General features: G+C 40.3%; 1 protein-coding gene across 1 annotated transcript in view; it reads left to right on the top strand.

Annotated features, from left to right (window-relative positions):
• The first annotated feature begins 140 nt into the window (after positions 1 to 140).
• The window catches only part of camkmt (calmodulin-lysine N-methyltransferase), an 84,649-nt gene continuing 63,721 nt past the window's right edge, over positions 141 to 21,068 (top strand). Inside the window, exons 1-3 of the mRNA XM_068328224.1 lie at positions 141 to 492; positions 1,127 to 1,305; positions 1,700 to 1,764. Of these exons, the coding sequence (XP_068184325.1) occupies positions 325 to 492; positions 1,127 to 1,305; positions 1,700 to 1,764 (412 nt within the window). The 5' untranslated portion in view covers positions 141 to 324. The remainder of the gene's footprint in view (positions 493 to 1,126; positions 1,306 to 1,699; positions 1,765 to 21,068) is intronic.

Raw genomic sequence — 21,068 nt, 5'->3', positions numbered from 1 at the left:
CTGAAGATGACGTAGCGAGTAGCACCAGGCTAAAACAATCAAAGTCAGATTTACAGACGCCTGAGTAGCAACGGAAAATCTAACAAGATTGTCTCGGTAATGTATTGTTATGCCTGGAGTACCCACAAGTGTACGGAAGTAGCATGTTTCCGTTGTGGATCTTAACAAGTGGCTGCAGTCAAGCCATATTGATAACATGTACGATGGTGTAGATTAGGTAAAAATTATTTTTGTATTGCGACACAGCTACCGACAACTGTGACAACCATACAGCCAATAATTTCGTTTACAAATCTATTCCTGCCCATACTTTCGAATATTAAAATGGAGAAGCACTCCGCCGGTAAGGGCACCACAGAGAATACCGAGCAGACTTCGTCTTCGAGGAAAAATATTAATACAGACACCTCGGTGGCTAATTCTCACACCTCCCGGGATGGGAGCAACGGTACTATTGGTGTCGCAAGAGCCAGATGGACTCTACTGAAAAGGGTATTGTTATAATCATTGTTAGTCAAATGAAAGTACAAATCTCTTATAATGTAAACAGTTTTTCTAGACATTTCCCCCCAAATGCTGCAACATGTGCTGGGATTTATCAATAAATAGTTATGGAAATATTTATAATTTCTTTCTCAGTGAAAGTCTTTAAGCCTTATGGAACAGTAATAATGTTAGTAACATTGTAATTTGCTGTTTTGTTTTGTTTTTGTCATGTTACTACATTTTAGCTGCACAAGCATTGTTGACTTTACTTTGAAATATGTTTGTCCAGATGTATCGGTAATTACAGTGTGATATCTCAGTTTTCTGTAGTATGATAGAAATCTATTTTAGCAGTCTTGATTCATTAGTATAACCAAGATATATGACCAGAATATGTCATTTCAGAAATTAAACACACACAGTGTGTTTGATTTTCAGTTGTCCCTACACGTTGTTATCTTTAGGACGTCATCTATGTCGAGCTCAAACCTTACAATGGCAGCACAGAGAATATCAATGGATTCATACTGCAAAGCTGAATATTCACAATCAGTGAGATTGTCCAGTAAACAATGTGATCTTTTTTTTTATAAACAAACTTTTTTTCTTTAATTTTTGTTTTCACTCTTCAATCTTGCAGGTTTTGCAAAACAAGCAAGGGCACAGTGCAGAAGTCAAACAGGCATCTGTTCGTAGGTTTTCCACATTCAACCTTTTCAACAGGAAACGACTTGTGACACAAAACCCCAGTGATACCTCAGAGGATGAATGGGTGGAGTACAGAAGTGTCTTCTTTCCTGAGTATAGTGCCTTACTCAGGTATGCACATCTGCCTTTACTCACATATGGCTATGTAGAATGGATTCATTCTAGCATAAAGTAAGCAGAGTGACAGTGCACCTCACAAAGGACCATTCCTCCATGCCACAGCACATCCGATTAGTTAGATAAAAATCACTATTGGATGCACTCCAGGTGTTTGCAGTCTCAGGTTGCTCCTATCAGCTCGGGTAAAAAGCGTGTATGATGGCAATCTATTTTTTCAAGTATCAGAATCTGTTGTGTGAATCATTGATAAATCAGTATCAGCTAGACTGACATTTTCTTGTGCCATATAGAAATACTTAATTTTCCATGTTTCTGTGTTGATTACAAAACGATAAAATACAGAATTCTACCAGTATATCATACAATCCTGTGTTTTCATTTGTAGGGATAACCTGGGACCTCTTAAAGTTAATGAAGTGCTCAACAGTTTTGACAACACTGGTAATGTCTGTAAGTACAAACAGGGACTTTTGTATATATGTGTGTGTGTAAGTGTGCCTGCGTCTATGTCGCTATTCATACGCCTTTGGGTTGGTGTCATGCTGTGTGCTATTAGTGTTTGATGCTTTGATGGAGGTGGCTTGATTCTCTTTGAATGGGAGAATGTCTCATTGTTGCTTCTCTAGCAGTTCAGTGTTTGCTTGTTCCTCCCAACTACTTTCAAATGTCCTTCAGAAGGTGAGTGAGCTGCATGTGCCCTATTGCCTTATTCAACAGAAATGACTGAAGAAAGAATGGCTCAAACACTCTTTCTCTCTCTCTGGATGATAGATAAGTAGATAGAGCTATTATACACTGTATACAGCTATAATACACTGATAATATACTTGGATGTAACGGCTGTCGAGTCATTAGTTATCTCCTGTTGTACAAGAACGTCCTAACAGGCATGTGATCGGGTTCGACAAAGGTCGTCAGTTTGTGCAGGAAAAGGCCACAGGAATCAGAATCAGAGGTTGAGGTCATGGCTGGGGGTGGGGTGGGGGGTTCCTTCATTGCATGGTGGCATCAGACTGTATTAATCATGACAGTTAGAATGGACAATCCCTTTTCTCTACAAGTGGACAATAGGATCGATGCATTTGTATTTGAGGATGGAAAAAAGGCATAATCACTGTTTGGCACTTTTAGGCACTACAGTGTTTCTGCCAATATTGGTGAACATGTACATAAGTCTTCTAACACCAGAATAATGGCTTTTATTCACTTCATCCTTTTAATTCTGTCCTTCCAGTCTGCTGCTAACAATAATTGGAGTTTGTTAATGTAACACTAAAACAGTACTAGAACTATATCTCAACGAGAACTATATCTCTTTTAATGGGCTATACATACATTTATAATGGCAATAAACAGCCATTTCTCATTTTTTAGTTTGTTCCCTCCCATGACATTCCCTTTACAAGGGTCTTGTGGCAAGCAATACAATGTAATGTAATGTAAATTAGAAATTCTTGTTAATGTCTTTGTTGGTAAAATAATGGTTAAATAAAATAAACAGTAGTTTAAAAATGTCCTTCCTTCATCCAGACATCTCCAGACTACCGACAGAACACACCCCTGTCCCCCTTTCTCTGTGTACCCCATTACAATTTGTCCTCTTTCTTCGTTCCGCCCCTCCATCCTTTTCTCCTCCCAGCTGGAGTCATGCTTGGCCAGATGGGTAACTGAGTTCCTGACTTGGTCAGTGGATTAGCACAGCTGGAGGTGAAAGCATAGAGGAGAGAAGGGGGAGAAGGGGAGATGGTGGGTGGGCATGCCAAAGGTAGAGAGAGAGAGAGAGAGAGAGAGAGAGAGAGAGAGAGAGAGAGAGAGAGACAGAGAGAGAGAGTGTGTGTGTGTGTGTGCGTGTGTGTGTGTGTGTGTGTGTGTGTGTGTGTGTGTGTTTGAGCAGTGAGGAACCAGCGAGGGGACCTTATTCCTTAGACAAGGAGCCAGTCATCTCCCTTCTGTCCTCCATCCCATGTATGGGAGTAGTAATGCGTGAGATCAATTAGGACTGGTTGAGAGGATGCTTTGAAAGGCCCAGAGGTGACCCTGTCAGAGTGCTGGGGTATATTTTCGGGGGTCTGATTCAGAGAGAAACCCCTCTAAATACACACACAAAAAAACCCTCCCTACAAGCACACACCTTCTTGGGTGTGTGCTTCACCAACTTATACAGAGCAGACAGAGCTGAGCACTTACGCTTGCAAAAAATCTACAGTCTTGCTAATTTCACTTCGCCTACCATAACACCTTCTCCACTGTTCATGGTATCTCAGTAATCCCCAACCCCTGAGGTGGGGACAAGCCCAAATCCTAGGGGTACTTGTCGTCCTGAATAGCGGGCTAAAAAGCCTGGCCGGATTAGCCTGCTGCCTCTAAAATGTGTGGACTCAGCTTAAAATTGCTGCCCCCTCTCAGCATGACTCTCTTTTGCCACCATTGTGTTTGACCCACCACTGAGCATATATGTGAACAACATGTTGTTGTTTTTTCGGTGATGATAAACTGGAGTCAATGGTTTCATTTCAAGAGCAGAGGATCAGGAAAGGACTCTCAATTAAGATGCTTTATGTAGTATAACATTTTTCATAGCTGTGTACATAGAGGATGAATTTAACGAGGGTTTTTTTTTCATTTTAAAGGAAACTGTAACACATAGGACACACACATTTCAATGGAAATATTAAAAATCAAAGTAAAAGTAAACCAATATAACTGATTAAAATTAGGTTGCCTTGCCTCTGAATTAAAGAACCCTGAGTGTTACTCACAGATTAAATGTTTGTAAAATGTTTCTACATTATTATAATATTAAACAGAAAACTTGTGTGTTAGTAAAATCAGTCGGTCTGTTGTCCAGTTGTCTGTTATCCTGTTGTTGGTTACAGGATGTGTGGATGTTGATATAGTGGAGGAAAATGAGATCTTTTTCCTGATATTTCCATAAATGAACCCTAAAACCCTATTAATGATATCCTCACCTGTGTTTGGTCTTGATGTGTTTGAACGCTTTGATTTACCTCGTTGTAGAAAAGTACTTAACTTATAAGCTTATAAGCTTTGCCTAGAGCATTCCCTTATGGTTGTCATCCAGAATCAGGAATCTGCAGTTACATTAGTAAGTCTTTATATGTTGTCGGTGATGGTTTGACCTGTTTCAGACCGGTTCAGATCACTTTGAACCATTTGAACTCTGAACGTCCGGCCTTCCTTGTCCTCTAGGTGACAGCTGGGTTTGTAATTGTAAGAGAGCTTTGTGTTGGCTTTGTCTGGGTCTCTAAAGGTGCTTGTTTCCTGCTAGGGAGAAGGATTTTAGGACACAATACAGGACCTTGGGGTTGGGTGGCTAAGAATGCATCAGAGGAGGTGTGTGTGTGTGGGTGTGTGTGTGCGTGTTTTTGTGTGTTTGAGAGGGTTTAGGTAGACATTGCAGAGCTTTTGGTAAGAGGGTTTGTTGGGTTGAAGGGTTACTTGTTCGGTGCATGTTGCAGGCAAAGGTCACAATGATTAACTGTTGCATGCACACACACACACACACACATTCATGTGCATGCACACATACACACACACACACGCACACACACACACGCACACACACGCACATACACAAACACAGACAAACATTTAAACCTGTTCATTCATGTAGACGCACAAATAAGAGCAAATGATCTTTTCTGCTCGTTGGGTTTGGAATTCTTCTCTGGAAATCATAGATTAAGATTAAACTCATTTAGAACAATGATGCTCCTCCTTTGAATCTAGTGTATGTCTTCATGTGCGTGTGTGTGTGTGTGTGCAATCAAGAGCCCAACATCCTAATCACACCTAATAGAGCCTTCTTCAGTGTGGCTTTCATTGTCTGAGTCACTGCTCACCTCTGAACCTCCAAGTCATCCCTATTATCTACCATGAACCTCGCCCCTGCTGCTAAATCCAATAAATCAGAATATGAGTTTTACCCATGACCACCTTGTGTTCTTGTCGCCCAGTTGCAGAGTAGGACAGGTGTGTGAGTGCATTTTATGCATCCAGCTGATCTGTCACAGTCACGGAAGTGTTTCTAATTTTTAGTCAACCTTGTGTGTGTGTGTGTGTGCGTGTACATGCACATGTGAGCAACTGCATGTATGTGTTGAAATAGGTGCCCCCCCTCGCTACCCCTTGTGCCAAGCCTTTAGCAGAGCTCTGTTTGGATAATTATGCTAATTCATTTTGCCCTAGTGCTAATTAGACCTTGTTAGACAATAGCCATAGACTGGGCTCTGGCAGGAACATACACACACACGCACACACACACACTCACACACACATACACACACACACACACACACACACACACACACACACACACACACACATACACACACACACACGCTCACTCAGACTGTTGTGTCAATGACAAGGTTTGCGGTCCCCCTCTGCGCCATTTCCAACATGCACTCTGTAGATGGGGTTCTCTCCTGACATGCTCTGGAACGGGCTTAGGTGGCACTTATGATTTTGGTTTGAGCTAATGGAACAAAAATCAATATGAAACAAGAACACGCCACAATATTCCTGTCATAGCTGTTAAACATCCACCATGCTCATATTCTTATTGCCCCAAGCTGTTGTGAATTGGTCCATGGTAGTAATTTGTTATACCTACCTACCTACCTACCTACCTACCTACCTACCTACCTACCTACCTACCTATCTATAATAGAGTATTTACATTTCTTTTAGTTTTGTCCAAGACATTTGATCGCAGTTCTGTGTTATATTGGTTGACTTCACAAATTACAACAAATCTAAATCCCAATTGAAATTCTTGGTTCGGCATTGATATCATGAATACAGGCTTAAACTGTTGACAATAAATTGCCACTCAGATCTTGTTAAAAAAAAGGTGGTCATAGATCCTAAGAAACACACTGAAGAATTATCTTTCATTAATATACAGTATGCTACATTTACCACTTGGAGGTAAACAGGGATCAATAAAAATGGCCACTCTGCCTTTTCTGGCTGGCCTCACTTATTGCAATTTTTTTCACTCTATATTTAAATGAATTTGAAAGTACTGAAGAAATGATTATAAATTCTGATTATAACCTCCACATGTCTTCCTCTGGAACAAATGTGGAGGTTATATGTTACACTGGGTTGTTTAACCACAACTATAATTTTTTGCATGTCTTTTAAGCTTGAATGAAACATGAGCCCATAGCTGCCACAGTAATTGTTCATAAGTCAATAATGTAACTATTAAACACCACAGCACAGTTACACAGGGAGTGGGTGTGTCCACACAATTGTGTATGAAGCTTGTGTGTGTTACTTGGTGGTTTAAGGTTGTGGGTTGAAGGTAGTGTAAGCAAGACTTGAGAGGCCTTGGGTTACATTCAGTTACCAGTTCACTTAATCAAGTGTAATTGATTTTTACGTCCGTGGCCTCGTCTCCTCCATTCATTCACTGGAGGAAACGAGAAACAGGGACATGCCTCAAGTGGTCTGAGATGCTAGAACAATCGAAACGCACTCTATCCACAACTACAAGATAATTTTAAGTTGAAGACCTAAATGTTTATGTGCGCGCACACACACACACACACACACACACACACACACACACACACACACACACACACACACACACACACACACACAGACACACACACACACACACACACACACACACACACCCTGAAATTCCCTGCAGTAAACTGCCATTAGGACTTTGAGTACAATGGGGATTGAAGGTGAGCTGTTGGGAGTAGCTTTGCTCAAGGGGTCTTTTCCCATTAAAGCCAGAAGTTGATTATGTGAATGTGTGTGTGTGTGTGTGTGTGTGTGTGTGTGTGTGTGTGTGTGTGTGTGTGTGTGTGTGTGTGTGTGTGTGTGTGTGTCCATATACATGTGTGCTATTATGAGTAAGCAGTGGGGATTAAGTTCAGGAAATGAGTAGAGAGTTAAAGGGTGCTTCCCTGCCCTCTCCTCTTGCATTGTCACCAATGCCAGCACTCAGCCAATTATAAGGACATAGTTTAACAGCAAGCTTGATCCACAACCCTCATGTCTCTTTCGCTGTCTTAGGTTACCTCCCTCCTCACTGTAGAATTAGGGGATGACATGAAATAGTACTAACAGGTCACTCCCCTCCTTAAAAGCTCGCCCTCCCTCTGGTTAGATACAATTATTGGATTTTTGTCAATTTAAGTCCCCCAACCCTTCCGTGCATCTGCCCCCCACCTCAATCTAAGTAGCCTCATTCAGGCACAGTTCTCATTGTGGGCCCCAACATTATATTTAAATGCAACAAAGGCATGGTGGTAGTAACAGCATCCTCCCCGAGCCAATTCAGAATCAGTTTAGTAGCTTTCAGGTAACCAAAAATTTAATAATTTTCATTTCACATTATCCAAAAATTAACAGCTCTTTTTATTTCTCAACAGTAAAACAATATAAAACTTAATGAAAGATATATTCTTGTTCTCGTGTGATATAATAAAAACATGCCCTTTTTTACCCTTGAAGAACTAGAATTGAGATTGGCCCTGAAACGGAAAAACAAAAAAATCAGAATTGGAATTGCAATCAGAATCATTCAAACCAATTATTCATGTTTCATTATTAAGATAGGAATATAACTTTATTTTAAAGAATTCAATTACAGACCCGTATTTGCTGTATTAGTGCTAATATATTCTAAGATGGTGCATCGTTAGAGGGCGGCGCTGTCACACTAAGGTTTTCCTTACAAAGTGAGAGTCTTGTCTTCCACCCATCGACTTCTCCACATATTACACGTTTCACACATTCTTACAGCACACTCGCCACTTGCTTTCCTGACATTGGCCTAATAGGCTTCATCATGAGTTTAGAATTATTTGAGGTTGTTCTTAGAAACTTCTGTTTATCATAATTTGCTGTCAGTCTGACAGTCTCCTCCCTCTTTCACCCATTAAGTGAACCACCAGTGCACTTGTAGATCAAATTTATGAAATTGCATCAGTGTGTGTGTGACGTTTGAAACCAATCTGTTGTCATTTTAAATCATGATTAGATTGATGCATTATTCCTTGAATTAAATTATTTAAAATAACACCAGCAGAGAGGTGGAACAGGTCCCTGTCAGCCTTCCACTTGTTATCTCTACTGAAACTGTTGATGTGTTTGCTGTTTAGCTAAGTCAGTATTTGCCTAGCGACCTGTTGTACAGTAGCTTTAATCATAAATGCTACACTCCTGGGCCTCTGAATCCAGACACTTCCTAAATAGCCCCACAGGGGCCTTTAACTGTCAGCTGGGGCTGCTAACGCAAAAGTAGGTGTTGACGTTAATGGGGGCCAATGTTAGCTAGCATGGCCCTCGAAGGGAATTCTAACTGATTTCAAGAGGCCCCCTGAGAGACCGCCACCATCATTAACCAGCATCTCTTGGGCTTCGTACTGAAGGAGCTAGTTATTCTAACCGTCAGTTGCCATTATGTGCGGCCGCTTACATGATAGAATATTACTGGGCAAAGAATTTCAATAGCACTGGTGTATTTGGTGTATGGACTGAAAGTCATTCACACATATACACTATCTCTAGGAAAGGTAGTGTTTCCTCTGCAGCAGCAGTTGATGGTTCGTACTTTGAAGTCGCCATCGAGTGCAGCACACCGCTTCCATCCAAAAAGTCATAAAGAAAAACAATACTAAGGCAACCCGAGTAAACACAAAATACACAAAAAGACAATCTGTCTGTCCGGCCTCCCATCAGTCCACTCTCTCTCTCTCTCTCTCTCTCTCTCTCTCTCTCTCTCTCTCTCTCTCTCTCTCTCTCTCTCTCTCTCTCTCTCTCTCTCTCTCTCTCTCTCTCTCTCTCTCTCTCTCTCTCACTCTCCATCACTACCATCATAGTCAATTCACAGCACTGTGTAACACACACACACACACACACACACACACACACACACACACACACACACACACACACACACACACACACACACACACACACACACACACACACACACACACACACACACACACACACACACATACTCCTGGAGGAGAAATACAGTTAGAGCTTTTATGCTGCTTTTCCAAGTGGCTGTTTGGAGCGCAGCCACAATGGAGGGCCTAATGTGAATTTGCTTAGAGAGCTAGTTAATTGGAGTGGGATACTCTAATTGCACCTCTTTGGCCATGTGTGTACGTTTGTGTGTGTTTGTGTGTGTGCAAAACATGAGTGTCACCTGGCCTTTGTTTGGACTGTGTTTGTTTTACTATAACTGTACTATTAAAGAACCTTAAGCTGTATGAAGTCTCGGTGCACAGGAGGACAACATGAATAGCGTGCCTGTAAACTACTCTTCAGTGTTCCCCCATTTGTGTTCAACTTACATGTGCATCTGTAAGTTGCTTCCATGTCTTTTTATGCATGGTCTTGTCCCCCAGTTGGGGGTGCTCTAAGTCTTTGTATTTCTCCACTGCTGGTTTGCGGCCTAGGTGGGCGGGTATGGATGCCTGGCTATTTTTATATCCAAGCTACTGCCACTTTAGTATCTGTGTTTTAATACTGCATCCTGGAATACCTTTATCTTTTTTTTAAAAAGGCGCACTAAGCTAACACAGACTTGTTTTACATAAATACGTGTTTATGTGGACTGTTCTTTTGAGTTTGGTGTTGATTTCCCATGTCAAAAGCACGTGTGAGAAACTAAATCAAGTCAAAAAGAAACAAAAAATTTGTACATGAAAGCGTAATGTTTACCCCCTGGGTTTGCTCTGAACCTGATCGCTCATCCACTTTCTATGACTTCCTCCTCCCATCGTACTAGTCTTTTCTTTTTTGACGTTCTGTCTTTGCTGTATGTGTGTCTCAGTCCGTCATGCACTTATAACTGTGTGTGTGTGTGTGTGTGTGTGTGTGTGTGTACGTGTGTGTGTGTGTATACCTCTGTGTGAGTGCAAACACATGGCGTGCCCTAAGTGGGCCATAGGCCTAAAGCTAATCAATGGTTGTCATTTAAGCCCATTCTCATGCTTTACCCTCCCCTCCCCTCCCCCCGTACACACACACACACACACACACACACACACACACACACACACACACACACACACACACACCACAATGCTTAGCTGATCAATTGAAAATAAGTGTCATTCACTTCTGCCTACTTGCTGAAGGACACAACAGAGTCAGGATGTTAAGTCTGTTTCTTTTGCGACTTCTCTCAGTTTTTTTTGTGTGTGTGTATTTCTTGTGTTTAGTTGTTGTTCTTTTTGCGTAGTTTGTGTATCTCTTTCCCTACGTGTGCTCCTGCACATGTGCATGGGGTCCCACACATGTGATTTCAGGGTCGTTTTAAATGGAGGTGTATTATTAGTAACCATTCTGACTGCAGTCATCAGATCACTTAAGAGGCTGGTTGGTCTTTGGTCTATGGCCTAAAGCGTCCTGTCTCCTTGTATCTCTTACGTTATCGCTCCCTCTCTCTCTTTCTATCCCTTTATGCTCCTCTTCAACACACAAAAACCCCAACAGCCACGATCATCACCCCTTATCATCTCTCTCCTCACCCCATCCCTTCATTTTTCTACCACTCCTGCCTCCTGTCCTTTACCTCCATGCGAGGGAAAAAAGACAAGGTCATGACGATAAACACAGACAAGTGAAAGTGAAAGAGAGAGAGACAGAGAGCTGAAATGAACCATCTCATTTGACATTAGCCCCGGGGCGGCTGCAGTGAGAGGCTAGCCAGCCTTGTGGATAATGCCCAATTGTGTATAAGGTATTTTCTAGCTTCAGTTAGCTGGCTGCTTTGACAAGCCATTATGGAAGAAAAAAAAATGAAAGGAAGGGTAATGCAAGATTCCTGGTGTGTGTCTGTGTGTGTGTGTCCTGACAACACGCTGAGACGACTGTGCATCCATGCGTACACTGGGATGACAACATTATCACAAAGAGTTGGAGAAGGTTATTTTAGCCCTTTATGGTCCTGGTGATACTGATGAGTTTGATTTAAAACCTTGAATCTGACTTGAATCTGATTCCAGTGATCCAGAATCAGAATTGAACATCCTCATCAAATCTACACGGATTAATAAAATGAATAATAGGGTGATTAATCTCTACTGTAACACAAATATATTTTTGTCCATGTCATTTCACTTGCATATTCTTGCATAATTTGTTGTCTTCTCTCTTTGTACTTCATCTCATGTCAAGAAGCTGGCAGTCTTCAGTTGTATCACTATTAATCCTTTTTAGTGCCTATAATGTTTTTTGAGATTTGAGCTGCTACATTTCGTTTTTTCTGTAGAGATATTTGTCTAGAAATACACGGTTCCTTAGCAATGTTTTAGCTAGTTATTTCTGAGCATAGTAGATTTAATTATGCAAATAGGACATGATGTTGTTGCATTAATCAGAGTTTTATTCACGTGGTTAACAGGAAACTTGTCCTGTTGTCTTGTCTTTGATTGACGGCTTTTGTCTTATAGACATTCAATTTCTTGATCCCACTTGTAATATCACGTTTTAATGTTGATTATATACCTTTACTGTATCACGTAGGTGTTCTTCTGCAATAACGTGACATCAGGCTCCATTATGCTTCCTCTATTATCAGCTGATGGTTTAACCTCTCATCCTTTGCCTCCTCTATGTCAGTGGTGTTTGTTATAGAGGCTTCCTCTTTTCCAAGAGGTAAAAAATATATACTTAATCATGAATTCTTGACTAATTGTCAGCTAAATAAGAGTAACAAAGTCTGTCTATGCGTGAGCAAGCACAGCAAACATGGATGGGTCCGAACAGGAAAGGAGACTTATAGACTAATCTCTAGTAGAGATATATTATTACACTATGTGTACGATCTATTGTGTGCCATTATCCAGCAGCAGCATGAGTTTGGCTGTAGGCCACGCTGTGCCTCCAGTGGGGCAGTAATAGAGGGTGTGAGTGTATTAGTCGCTACAGCCCAAGTGTTAAGTGCTGGCCTGGTGTGTGTGAGATCGATGACAGCCAGGCGGCCCCCCATCCACACTCGCACACACATAAACACATGCATCAGCTGTGACACATACCCTGAGGTCAGGGGTCATACACAAACATCTCTGTCTGTCAAAAAAACAGAGACATCTCCCTTTTTACTTGCGTGTTTGTACGTATCAAAAACACTTTCTGTGTCAATTACAGAAAACACACACACACACACACACACACACACACACACACACACACACACACACACACACACACACACACACACACACACACACACACACACACACACACACACACACACACACACACACACGTGCTCACTGCCATGCATTTCCCCATCCTGTCCTGTGACCGTAGGGAGGAGCCTTACATCAGACATCGGTGGGGCATCACTATCGCGCTAATGCCTGCTGCCAGCCGATGGACACTGCTCTGCCTCCAGGGACCATTATACTCACTGGGACGCAGACAGACATACACAAACATCAGCATTTTTTACAGGCTCAAATGCACGTACATGCAGTTGATGCAGATTTTTATCTCGATAAGTATTCACAGCACTGCACCAATTTAATGTTATAGAACTCAAAGGAGTGTCAGATTCAAGAGGACCATACAAACACAACAAATGAGTTTAATGGAGCGATAAAAGCCTTAATATTACTAAACATGAGACCAATTTAAAAGCAAAAGTCACTAAACGGTAGAGCTCGTAATTGATCAATACATTAGTTCATCAAAATTAATTTAGTAACAAACTCATTAGCAGAAAATATACGGACCATTTATTGTTTTGTTTGTCAGACCTGAGACACCAGTTTAATAAATCCCCAACAAGCATAGTTTGAATTACATTCCTGCCCTCGTTAAAAACATGATGTTAATTTTGGAATTAACTGTAACTCTATGCACTTGTCTTACTTTCAGTGTTGTCTCACTTCACTGTCTGTATATTTTAGTCACATTACATGTCTTCTGAGTGAGACTGCTGCTCTGTGTATAGTATGAATGAAACGAATGATGAATGAATGAAAGTTAGGAGTTTTCATTTAAATTTAAACACCAAAAAATATTGCGATCTCATTCAGGCCTGTGTATGAGGACTTATGTCTGTGTTTGTACCAATATGGATGGATTTGTACTGAATTTCTCATTAGACCAAGTAATTACCACTCAGTGTCTATTTGATTGACTCAGCACTATGCAGCACAGAAAAGCATTTCTAGAGCTGTGAGAAGCCAATGCCAATGCCCCATAATTTCACAAATTTCCCCACTGTGGGACAATAAAGGTCTTTTATTATTATTATTATTATTATTATTATAATATAACAACTTAAAGAGAAAACATAAAGTTGCATTTTAACTCTTGAGAGTATATGAAGTATATCTACAGATGAAAACAATTATTAGAGTTGATAGAAATGTAGGTGATTATTCTTCTTTCTGCCACCATGTCTTCCTCTATTGATTGAAAACAAGGAAACGCCTCAGCAAAGTTGTAAAACGACACAGGGATGAGGAGGAGAGGCGTGAGCAAAGCAGAAAGAACAGATGAAAACGATGAGCGAGGAAACAGTCAGAGGACACCTTGAAAGATGGAGCAAAGAGAGAGAGAGAGAGAGAGATGGGTCCTGACAGGTCGAGGGGAACGTCTACAGATTTGCCTTCATCAAATCCAGGCGCCTGCGGGCATCATCACACTACATACGTACACATGCACGCCAAAAAAATGCACATATAGACACACAGTGGTAACCCATCAGCGGTGGCCAAGTGTTGTTTAATCCGAACTGACTTGCACTCGACAGAAAAAGCAAATTCACTTCCACTCACAGTCTGGAAAACAGAGCGCTCTTCACATAAATGGCAACGCTTTGAATTACCCCATTTGTGTGTGTGTGTGTGTGTGTGTGTGTGTGTGTGTGTGTGTGTGTGTGTGTGTGTGTGTGTGTGTGTGTGTGTGTCTGCTGACATGCACATAGCCCACACTCTGCAGCTTGTTTTTATTTTTGTGATTTTTTTTTCCCAGTGTGTTTGTGCGTGTGTGTTTACATGTATAGGTGGTGACAACCTCTTCAGCAGTACCCTCTTCATTGTGTGACAGGCAGATAGTTAGTCTGTTCTGCTCCCCATTGTTTGGGAGCTGTCATCAAACCCTGCTTGTACAGACAGTTATACTGCTTGTGTGTGTGTGTGTGTGGGGGGGGGTTTGGGGTTTTTTTTGTGTGCGTTCATGGGCTTGTGGGAGACAAAGAGTTTGTGCTTTATTGCGCTTTTACATCGTCACGTACATTAATGCATATTGCTGAGCCTGGGTGTTCTTTTCCGTGCATATGCATACTTGTTTTTGCAGAGAAATAAGCATATATGCTTTGACAAGTGTGCGTTTGAATTGTTTACCCGCGACACAAGACAGAGGGGAGAAGATGAGGGTTTACCAGCCATTGTTTGACATACTGATAGTTTGGCTAGAGTGCTCTACTGTACTCTGATCTCCTCTCTATTGTTATGTGTCTTGTCATTAAGCCCTTGTTGCCCAGTCAAAATGGGCCGGAGTGCTTGTTAACCACAGCACTGTCATTTTGCGAGAGGAGTTGGTGAGCCCAGCACAAAAACAAAAACTCACACATACAAACAGAAGAGGGCACAGAGTAGCGAGTTCAATGGGAAAAAAAATGTTTTTGCTTGGTTTCTACATTGCTCAGTTTATTGTTAGCATTCTCGTATAATGCTGTAAAAAGATACACTAGAGGTGCTGGTGAAATTAGGATCCCTTCATTGTTGAAAAAGCTAAGCAACAAAGTCCAAGTAAAAACAAGCTCTGGAAATAAATTTATATTTACCTAAGAAGTAAATATCAGATGGAGAAGAATCTACTGCCAGTTTGTTTTCCTCTGAAAGGCAAATTATATCAACTGACTTCATGGACCTTCTTGAACTTACTATTTAATGTTTTTTACTCCCTTATTTGTTGGAGTTCTTTTTTTATCGACTGACAGTAGAAGAGGAATTACACATTCTAGCTAAATTAGAATGAATAAAAAAATCAATCTTAGTGTAACTGCATCTACTCTTAGCACTGTGTGTTACTCTATATTTTTTATCATATACACTTTTTTGTAACCTCTATCAAGACTGCTATGGCACATCCACTTCTTTTTAATCACAACAGTGTATAAAACATTCTGATTGGTTGATCCAACGTTCTGCATCACAGACATTTGATTGAATCCTGATCCATTAGGCTGAAGCTCTTGACCCTCAGAGAAACCCAGAAACTCTTCTAGGATGTTCATCATCCTCACTGCTGCACCAGACAGCTGTCCTGAGACAGTGTTTGACTGCTGACCAGCCAGAGAGACAGACAGGCTGACATCCCTCTCTGGTCCACTTCCTGTGTCTGGGAGGGAACAAGAACAAACAGGTGATTTCACTTCCTGTTGAGTACAATCACACAGGAATAGACAAGAATCCACCAGAAATGCTGTCATCGCCATAACAAGCCTTGCTACAGCCAAGAACGTATACAAACACAAAGACAGCTACACAAACATGACAACACGCAGTAACACTATTGTTAGTGTTAAACTGTCAATAGTCTCGGTTTATTGATGTAATATTTTGAACCACTGTATATTTTTTGTGTGTCTTTGTGTCTTTTTCAAAGTGCGCTGCCTTTATACTTCTATGTTCCTCTATTTTCTAGTTATAAAGCATTTCGATCTCAGTTGGATACACATTGAATTTATACAACTATCTCCTCCGGCTTCATTCTGTAACAATCGTGAATGCATTTGGTGTCAATTTTTTACACAATATACTTTTTGTCAACTGATCACACATGAATTAGAAACCGCTGGAAAGCACCGGGATCTGAAATATGAAATCTAAAAGTAGTGTTTGAGGGTTGTCACAGTTTAAAAAATGCAAAACATCTATTTCAGGCATAATTTCACTGTCTTTCCATCTCCCTCCATCCTTATGCTTTGTGTTATATCCTCGCTACCAAATTAAAATGTTAGCTGAAAATAAAACAATGCAATGTCTGAGCAGTGTTGTACACAAGGCACCTTCTGTTATTCTTGAAATATGTACATTTATTGCAAATAATGACTAATAATATCTGTTTGAAAAAAACTTTTAGTTTGAACAATACTTTTTCGCACAAAAGATCATGTAGTCACTAATGAAAACAAAACATGAAAGAAAGTTTATTCAGTGATACAAAATAACTTGTGATTGTAAATGCATTCAAGTTATGACGGTAAATGTCTTTTTAAGAAACTCCTGAAACCTTGTGCAAGTACGAAAGGCCACAATGCTGCCCCAAGACCTGCAGTACCTCTTCTGGCCTGAAGGTGGGAGTAGTGGCCGCAGTTTAACAGTAACGCCAGAGAAAGACCAACAAGCACCAGTGCAGCTCCAGAACAACTGACTACTTCTCTTGTTTTAGTACAAACAAAACAAATAGTGGGAGGGAATTACAAAGCGTGACAGTTTTCTTCAAATATTAACATTATTAAATGTCTGCATTAATTATTGCTGTGTGTTACTAACCCTTTGATTTTTGATGTGATATTTAATGGATATAATCAAGTGTGATTTCTTTTATTGGTGTTTCTGAGTGAACCTAAGCCCACGTGTCTATTCTATTCTATTCTATTCTATTCTATTCTATTCTATTCTATTCTATTCTATTCTATTCTATATTAAAGCTAATGAGAACAGTTTATTATATATTGTCACTTTCTACACTTTCTATGAATTTGACTTGATGTGCGCTTTTCTGTCTGCTCTTAATTGATTGACCCGTCGTTATGGATCGCCTTGTGTTCGGCACCAGTCGATACCGCCAGGTCTTAGTTTAGCTAGGTGAGAGGTTGAGAAGAAGAATGATGGAGAAAGAAAAAGAGAGGGGGAAAATATTGATTAGGCGCTGTGCACATTGAATTCCAAGTTTACCTGACCTTCCAAACTGATGGCATCATCACCGCAGTACACCGCTGATGTTCATTCCTCTTCCGCTTTCTTCTTGCCTTTGCCACTTCACTGTCCTTTTGTCTCATGCCTATGTGGTTGTGTGTGTGTGTGTGTGTGTGTGTGTGTGTGTGTATGTGTTTGTGTGTACATGTGTGTGTGTGTGTGTGTATGTGCACGCTTGCATGCTTGAGCTGCAGATAAAGCCTAAATTGAGCTGTTTTGATTGTTCACCGAGAGTGCCGGCAGCACAAGGCCCCTCGGATGAGGTGCGCACACACACACAAGCACACACAGATGCACACACACCGCCTTGTCTTCTCATTCAGCTGCTTTCCAGTCACTTTGCTCTCCCTCTCCCCTGGTTTTTATTAAGTGGTGTTGGCATCAGCAATGAAAATTCTTTTAATTACTAGTCAGAATAAGTTTCTGTCTTTAGAATGAATGTCTTAATGTCTCAATACCACTAATCTGGGCATACAAGCGTCTTGTCTTTGAGGGCTTGATCAGCTTTAGGCCTAACTATAGGGAAGTTGTTTTGTGGAAAATTACTTGCAAAAGAAATTAGCTACTGAGGCTGTCATGTAGTTGCAAGGGTGTCAGAGCCTCTTCAGTTAATTTATTGGATGATTTAATACCAAAAAAAAAATAAATCACATTGTCACTTTAGCATTGTTATTTATCTACAAATTGATATTCTTGCTGAAGAAGTCCCTTGAAACAAAGTGCTTATGCCAGTTTAAAAATATTCATTACATCTATCATAACGCCAGAGGTGTAATTTTTCCAGAAATATGAAAGTAAATTTTGTTAAATTGACCTTGAAGACAGATGAAGTGACTTGAGCTGGAAACCTTGAGTTGTAGCTGAATGCTTATTCTTTTTTCATCCTTGTATAATTTTTGTTCTCTTTCACAGCCCTGAAGTGTTAAGAAATAGCATACACTGAGTGAATATTGTAGCCGAAATGTTTTTTACACAGATTTAAAATCAAGATGTACGATGTAGTGACTTATAGCCCGGGTTTTACTGTGAAATACTGTGTCCAAAGCCTTCCATTCAAAGATAAGTCAGACAAGCATTGCTCAGCAGAGGTCTCTTGTTCAGAAGAGATGTGTCTGTATTTGTGGTTTCACAGGGTTTTCAGAGGGAAACTACATATTTACTGATATGAAAAGTGAGTGAACCTGAACCAGAGTCCAATGATACCATACAATTATGCTAATGCACTCTTAAAAACAAACTGCACACCAATGATTTGGCAGCAACGCTTAAGGAGAATCAGAAGTGTGCGTGTGTACACACGGATGTTGGCATGCAAAAATAGAGGCAGTGGACATTGTTCTGTCACACACACACACACATATATACACACACACACACACACACACACACACACACACACACACACACACACACACACACACACACACACACATATCACACACTCCTGGGATAATGTCTGGCTAGGTGGATAAAATAGTGTTATTGTAACTCTTTCCCTAAGATAATCTGTCTTAACCAGATGATCATTTTGGGAGTAGATTTGATTGATGTGGGACAGCAGTGAAAGAACAAGCAAGAGATGGTGAAGGTCTATATTTTTTAAGCATTTGTGTTTATGTGTGTGCGCGTGTGTGTGTTTGTGTGTGTGGGAGAGAGAGAGGAAGAGAGGAAGTTAAATGGATATGCATGATGAAGAACATTATTTGGTGCCAGCTGGATGATGCTCCAACTGGGACTTTTCTCCCTCCCTCAGTCTCTCTGTTTGTTGCTCATTCAACCAATCGCATGCCTCTATTTCCCTTGTTTTGCATGCCTTTTTATGTTGTCTATAACGTCACAGAATTACAGAAACTTGTTATGTCTTACTTATTATTATATTATGTCAGATATATGTTTCATTTTTGGTTTTTGCAGGTCAACATGTTTTATGCCAGTCATAACAGACGAGTAAAAGGCCCACAGAGTGATGGGATTCTATCCAGTTCGATATTCTTGGTGTTATTTTGGGTTTTGGAATGCAGAACCATCAGAAAAACATCATGACGCTTGATAGTTCTCTTGTTTGTTCTATTTTGCCAAAATAATCTGCATTATAATAATCTGAATTACAGTAACCTCCAGCCGTCCATCCATTTCACCCTTCTTTTTTTTGGAGTAAGACATCGTGAATGCAAAAAAAAGAGAAAGAAATCCTTCTGTCATGCCTTCCTAGCAGTCACTTTCATCTGCAATGTGTTTTGTATTTTCCTCTCCTGGTCTCACTAGCTGTCTTCCTGTCCCTCTCTCCCAACATAATCCTCTGCTAAAGCCCTAGGTTGCCGTAGAAACATCAATAACATTCCTGCTTGACAACATCTTAGTGCATTAAAGTGGTCGTAGGGAGAATCGGACCCACAGAGACATTCACACGCGCGCGCACACGTATGCACGCACACACACACACACACACACACACACACACACACACTCTCACACACACACACACACACACACACAGAGACAGAGAGAGAGAGAGAGAGAGAGAGAGAAGAGGAAGAAGACTAAATAACTAAATAACAATAACCTTAACGCCACTGATAATGGGATTTTTGAAAAAGCATATGACATATAATATGACACTATGATTTCATATTATGATGGTTCTACGCAGGTATATACTATATATCCTCTCTGTGTCTACTAATTGCATGCCTACAGGCCCCTAGTGTGTTGTGTCTGTTTCAGGGGCCTGTAACCTGTAACCATGTGTGTAATTAACACATTTATGTACTTGAGTGAGTGTGAAGTGTAAAAAGAATTTCTCCAAGAGGGATTAATAAAGTACAGATTATTATTATTATTATTATTATTATTATTATTATTATTATTATTATTATTATTATTATTATTAGGGTATAGTAGTATGATGCCACACAACTGGGTAGAACCATGTATTGACTACAGAGCTACAGTAAATATGTTAATACTGCAACATAACCATTTTTACCATCAGGTGTGTGTAAAATTAAATTGTGAACTGAAAGACAATCTAGAAAATGATTGTTTATCTTTTCAGTATTGATCATATTAGTTAGCGACATTAGCTTAACATACATGCATATTGTGAATCTATAGCACTGAGTTTACAGATTGCAAATGAGTGCTGAAGATGCGAACAAGCTACAAGATGACCCTCTCTGGTGCCATTGTTTGGTTTGTCCATTCTGGGCTACTGTAAAAACACACTGATGCATTGGGAACAGGAGAGAAAATGCTCCCCTGTAGGCTCATTTTACACAGGGATGTCATACTTTTTAAAATTTTACATGATTTTACACTCATTAAGTCATACTTATCAATCTTACATTCCATGTCTGTTTTAGAGCCTCCTAAACGCGACACAAATGACTATCAATTTAATTAAATTTTTAAAAAAAATATTTGGTGAAGAGTTTGACCCTTCAATGCGATAATACTTGCCCCTGTGCTGCTTTGTTGCGGAACAAGATCCTAAGTCGCTGCCAAGTGTGGTGGTGGCCGTTTGCGACCCTGAACTGTGACCTCCCCTCTGGAAGGGTGGAAGGTCCTCAGGCTGCAACAAACGATTAGTTTCATTATTGATCCCTCTGGAGATTATAGTCTCGGTTATTAAATCGATTCATACACTGTCCAAAGATAGTGACGAATCTAAATATGATATAAATAACAAATGGAAGTTGCTGGAACTAGAGGACATTTTAATTATAACAATCAATTTTCTAACTATTTATCGATGATCTTAACTCCGTCGCCTTAAGGTAGCTGCTTTATTTAACAAAC

The sequence above is a fragment of the Antennarius striatus genome, chromosome 11 (assembly GCF_040054535.1).
Source record: "Antennarius striatus isolate MH-2024 chromosome 11, ASM4005453v1, whole genome shotgun sequence".
Lineage (NCBI taxonomy): Eukaryota > Metazoa > Chordata > Actinopteri > Lophiiformes > Antennariidae > Antennarius > Antennarius striatus.
This window is presented reverse-complemented; position numbering and strand designations above follow the sequence as displayed.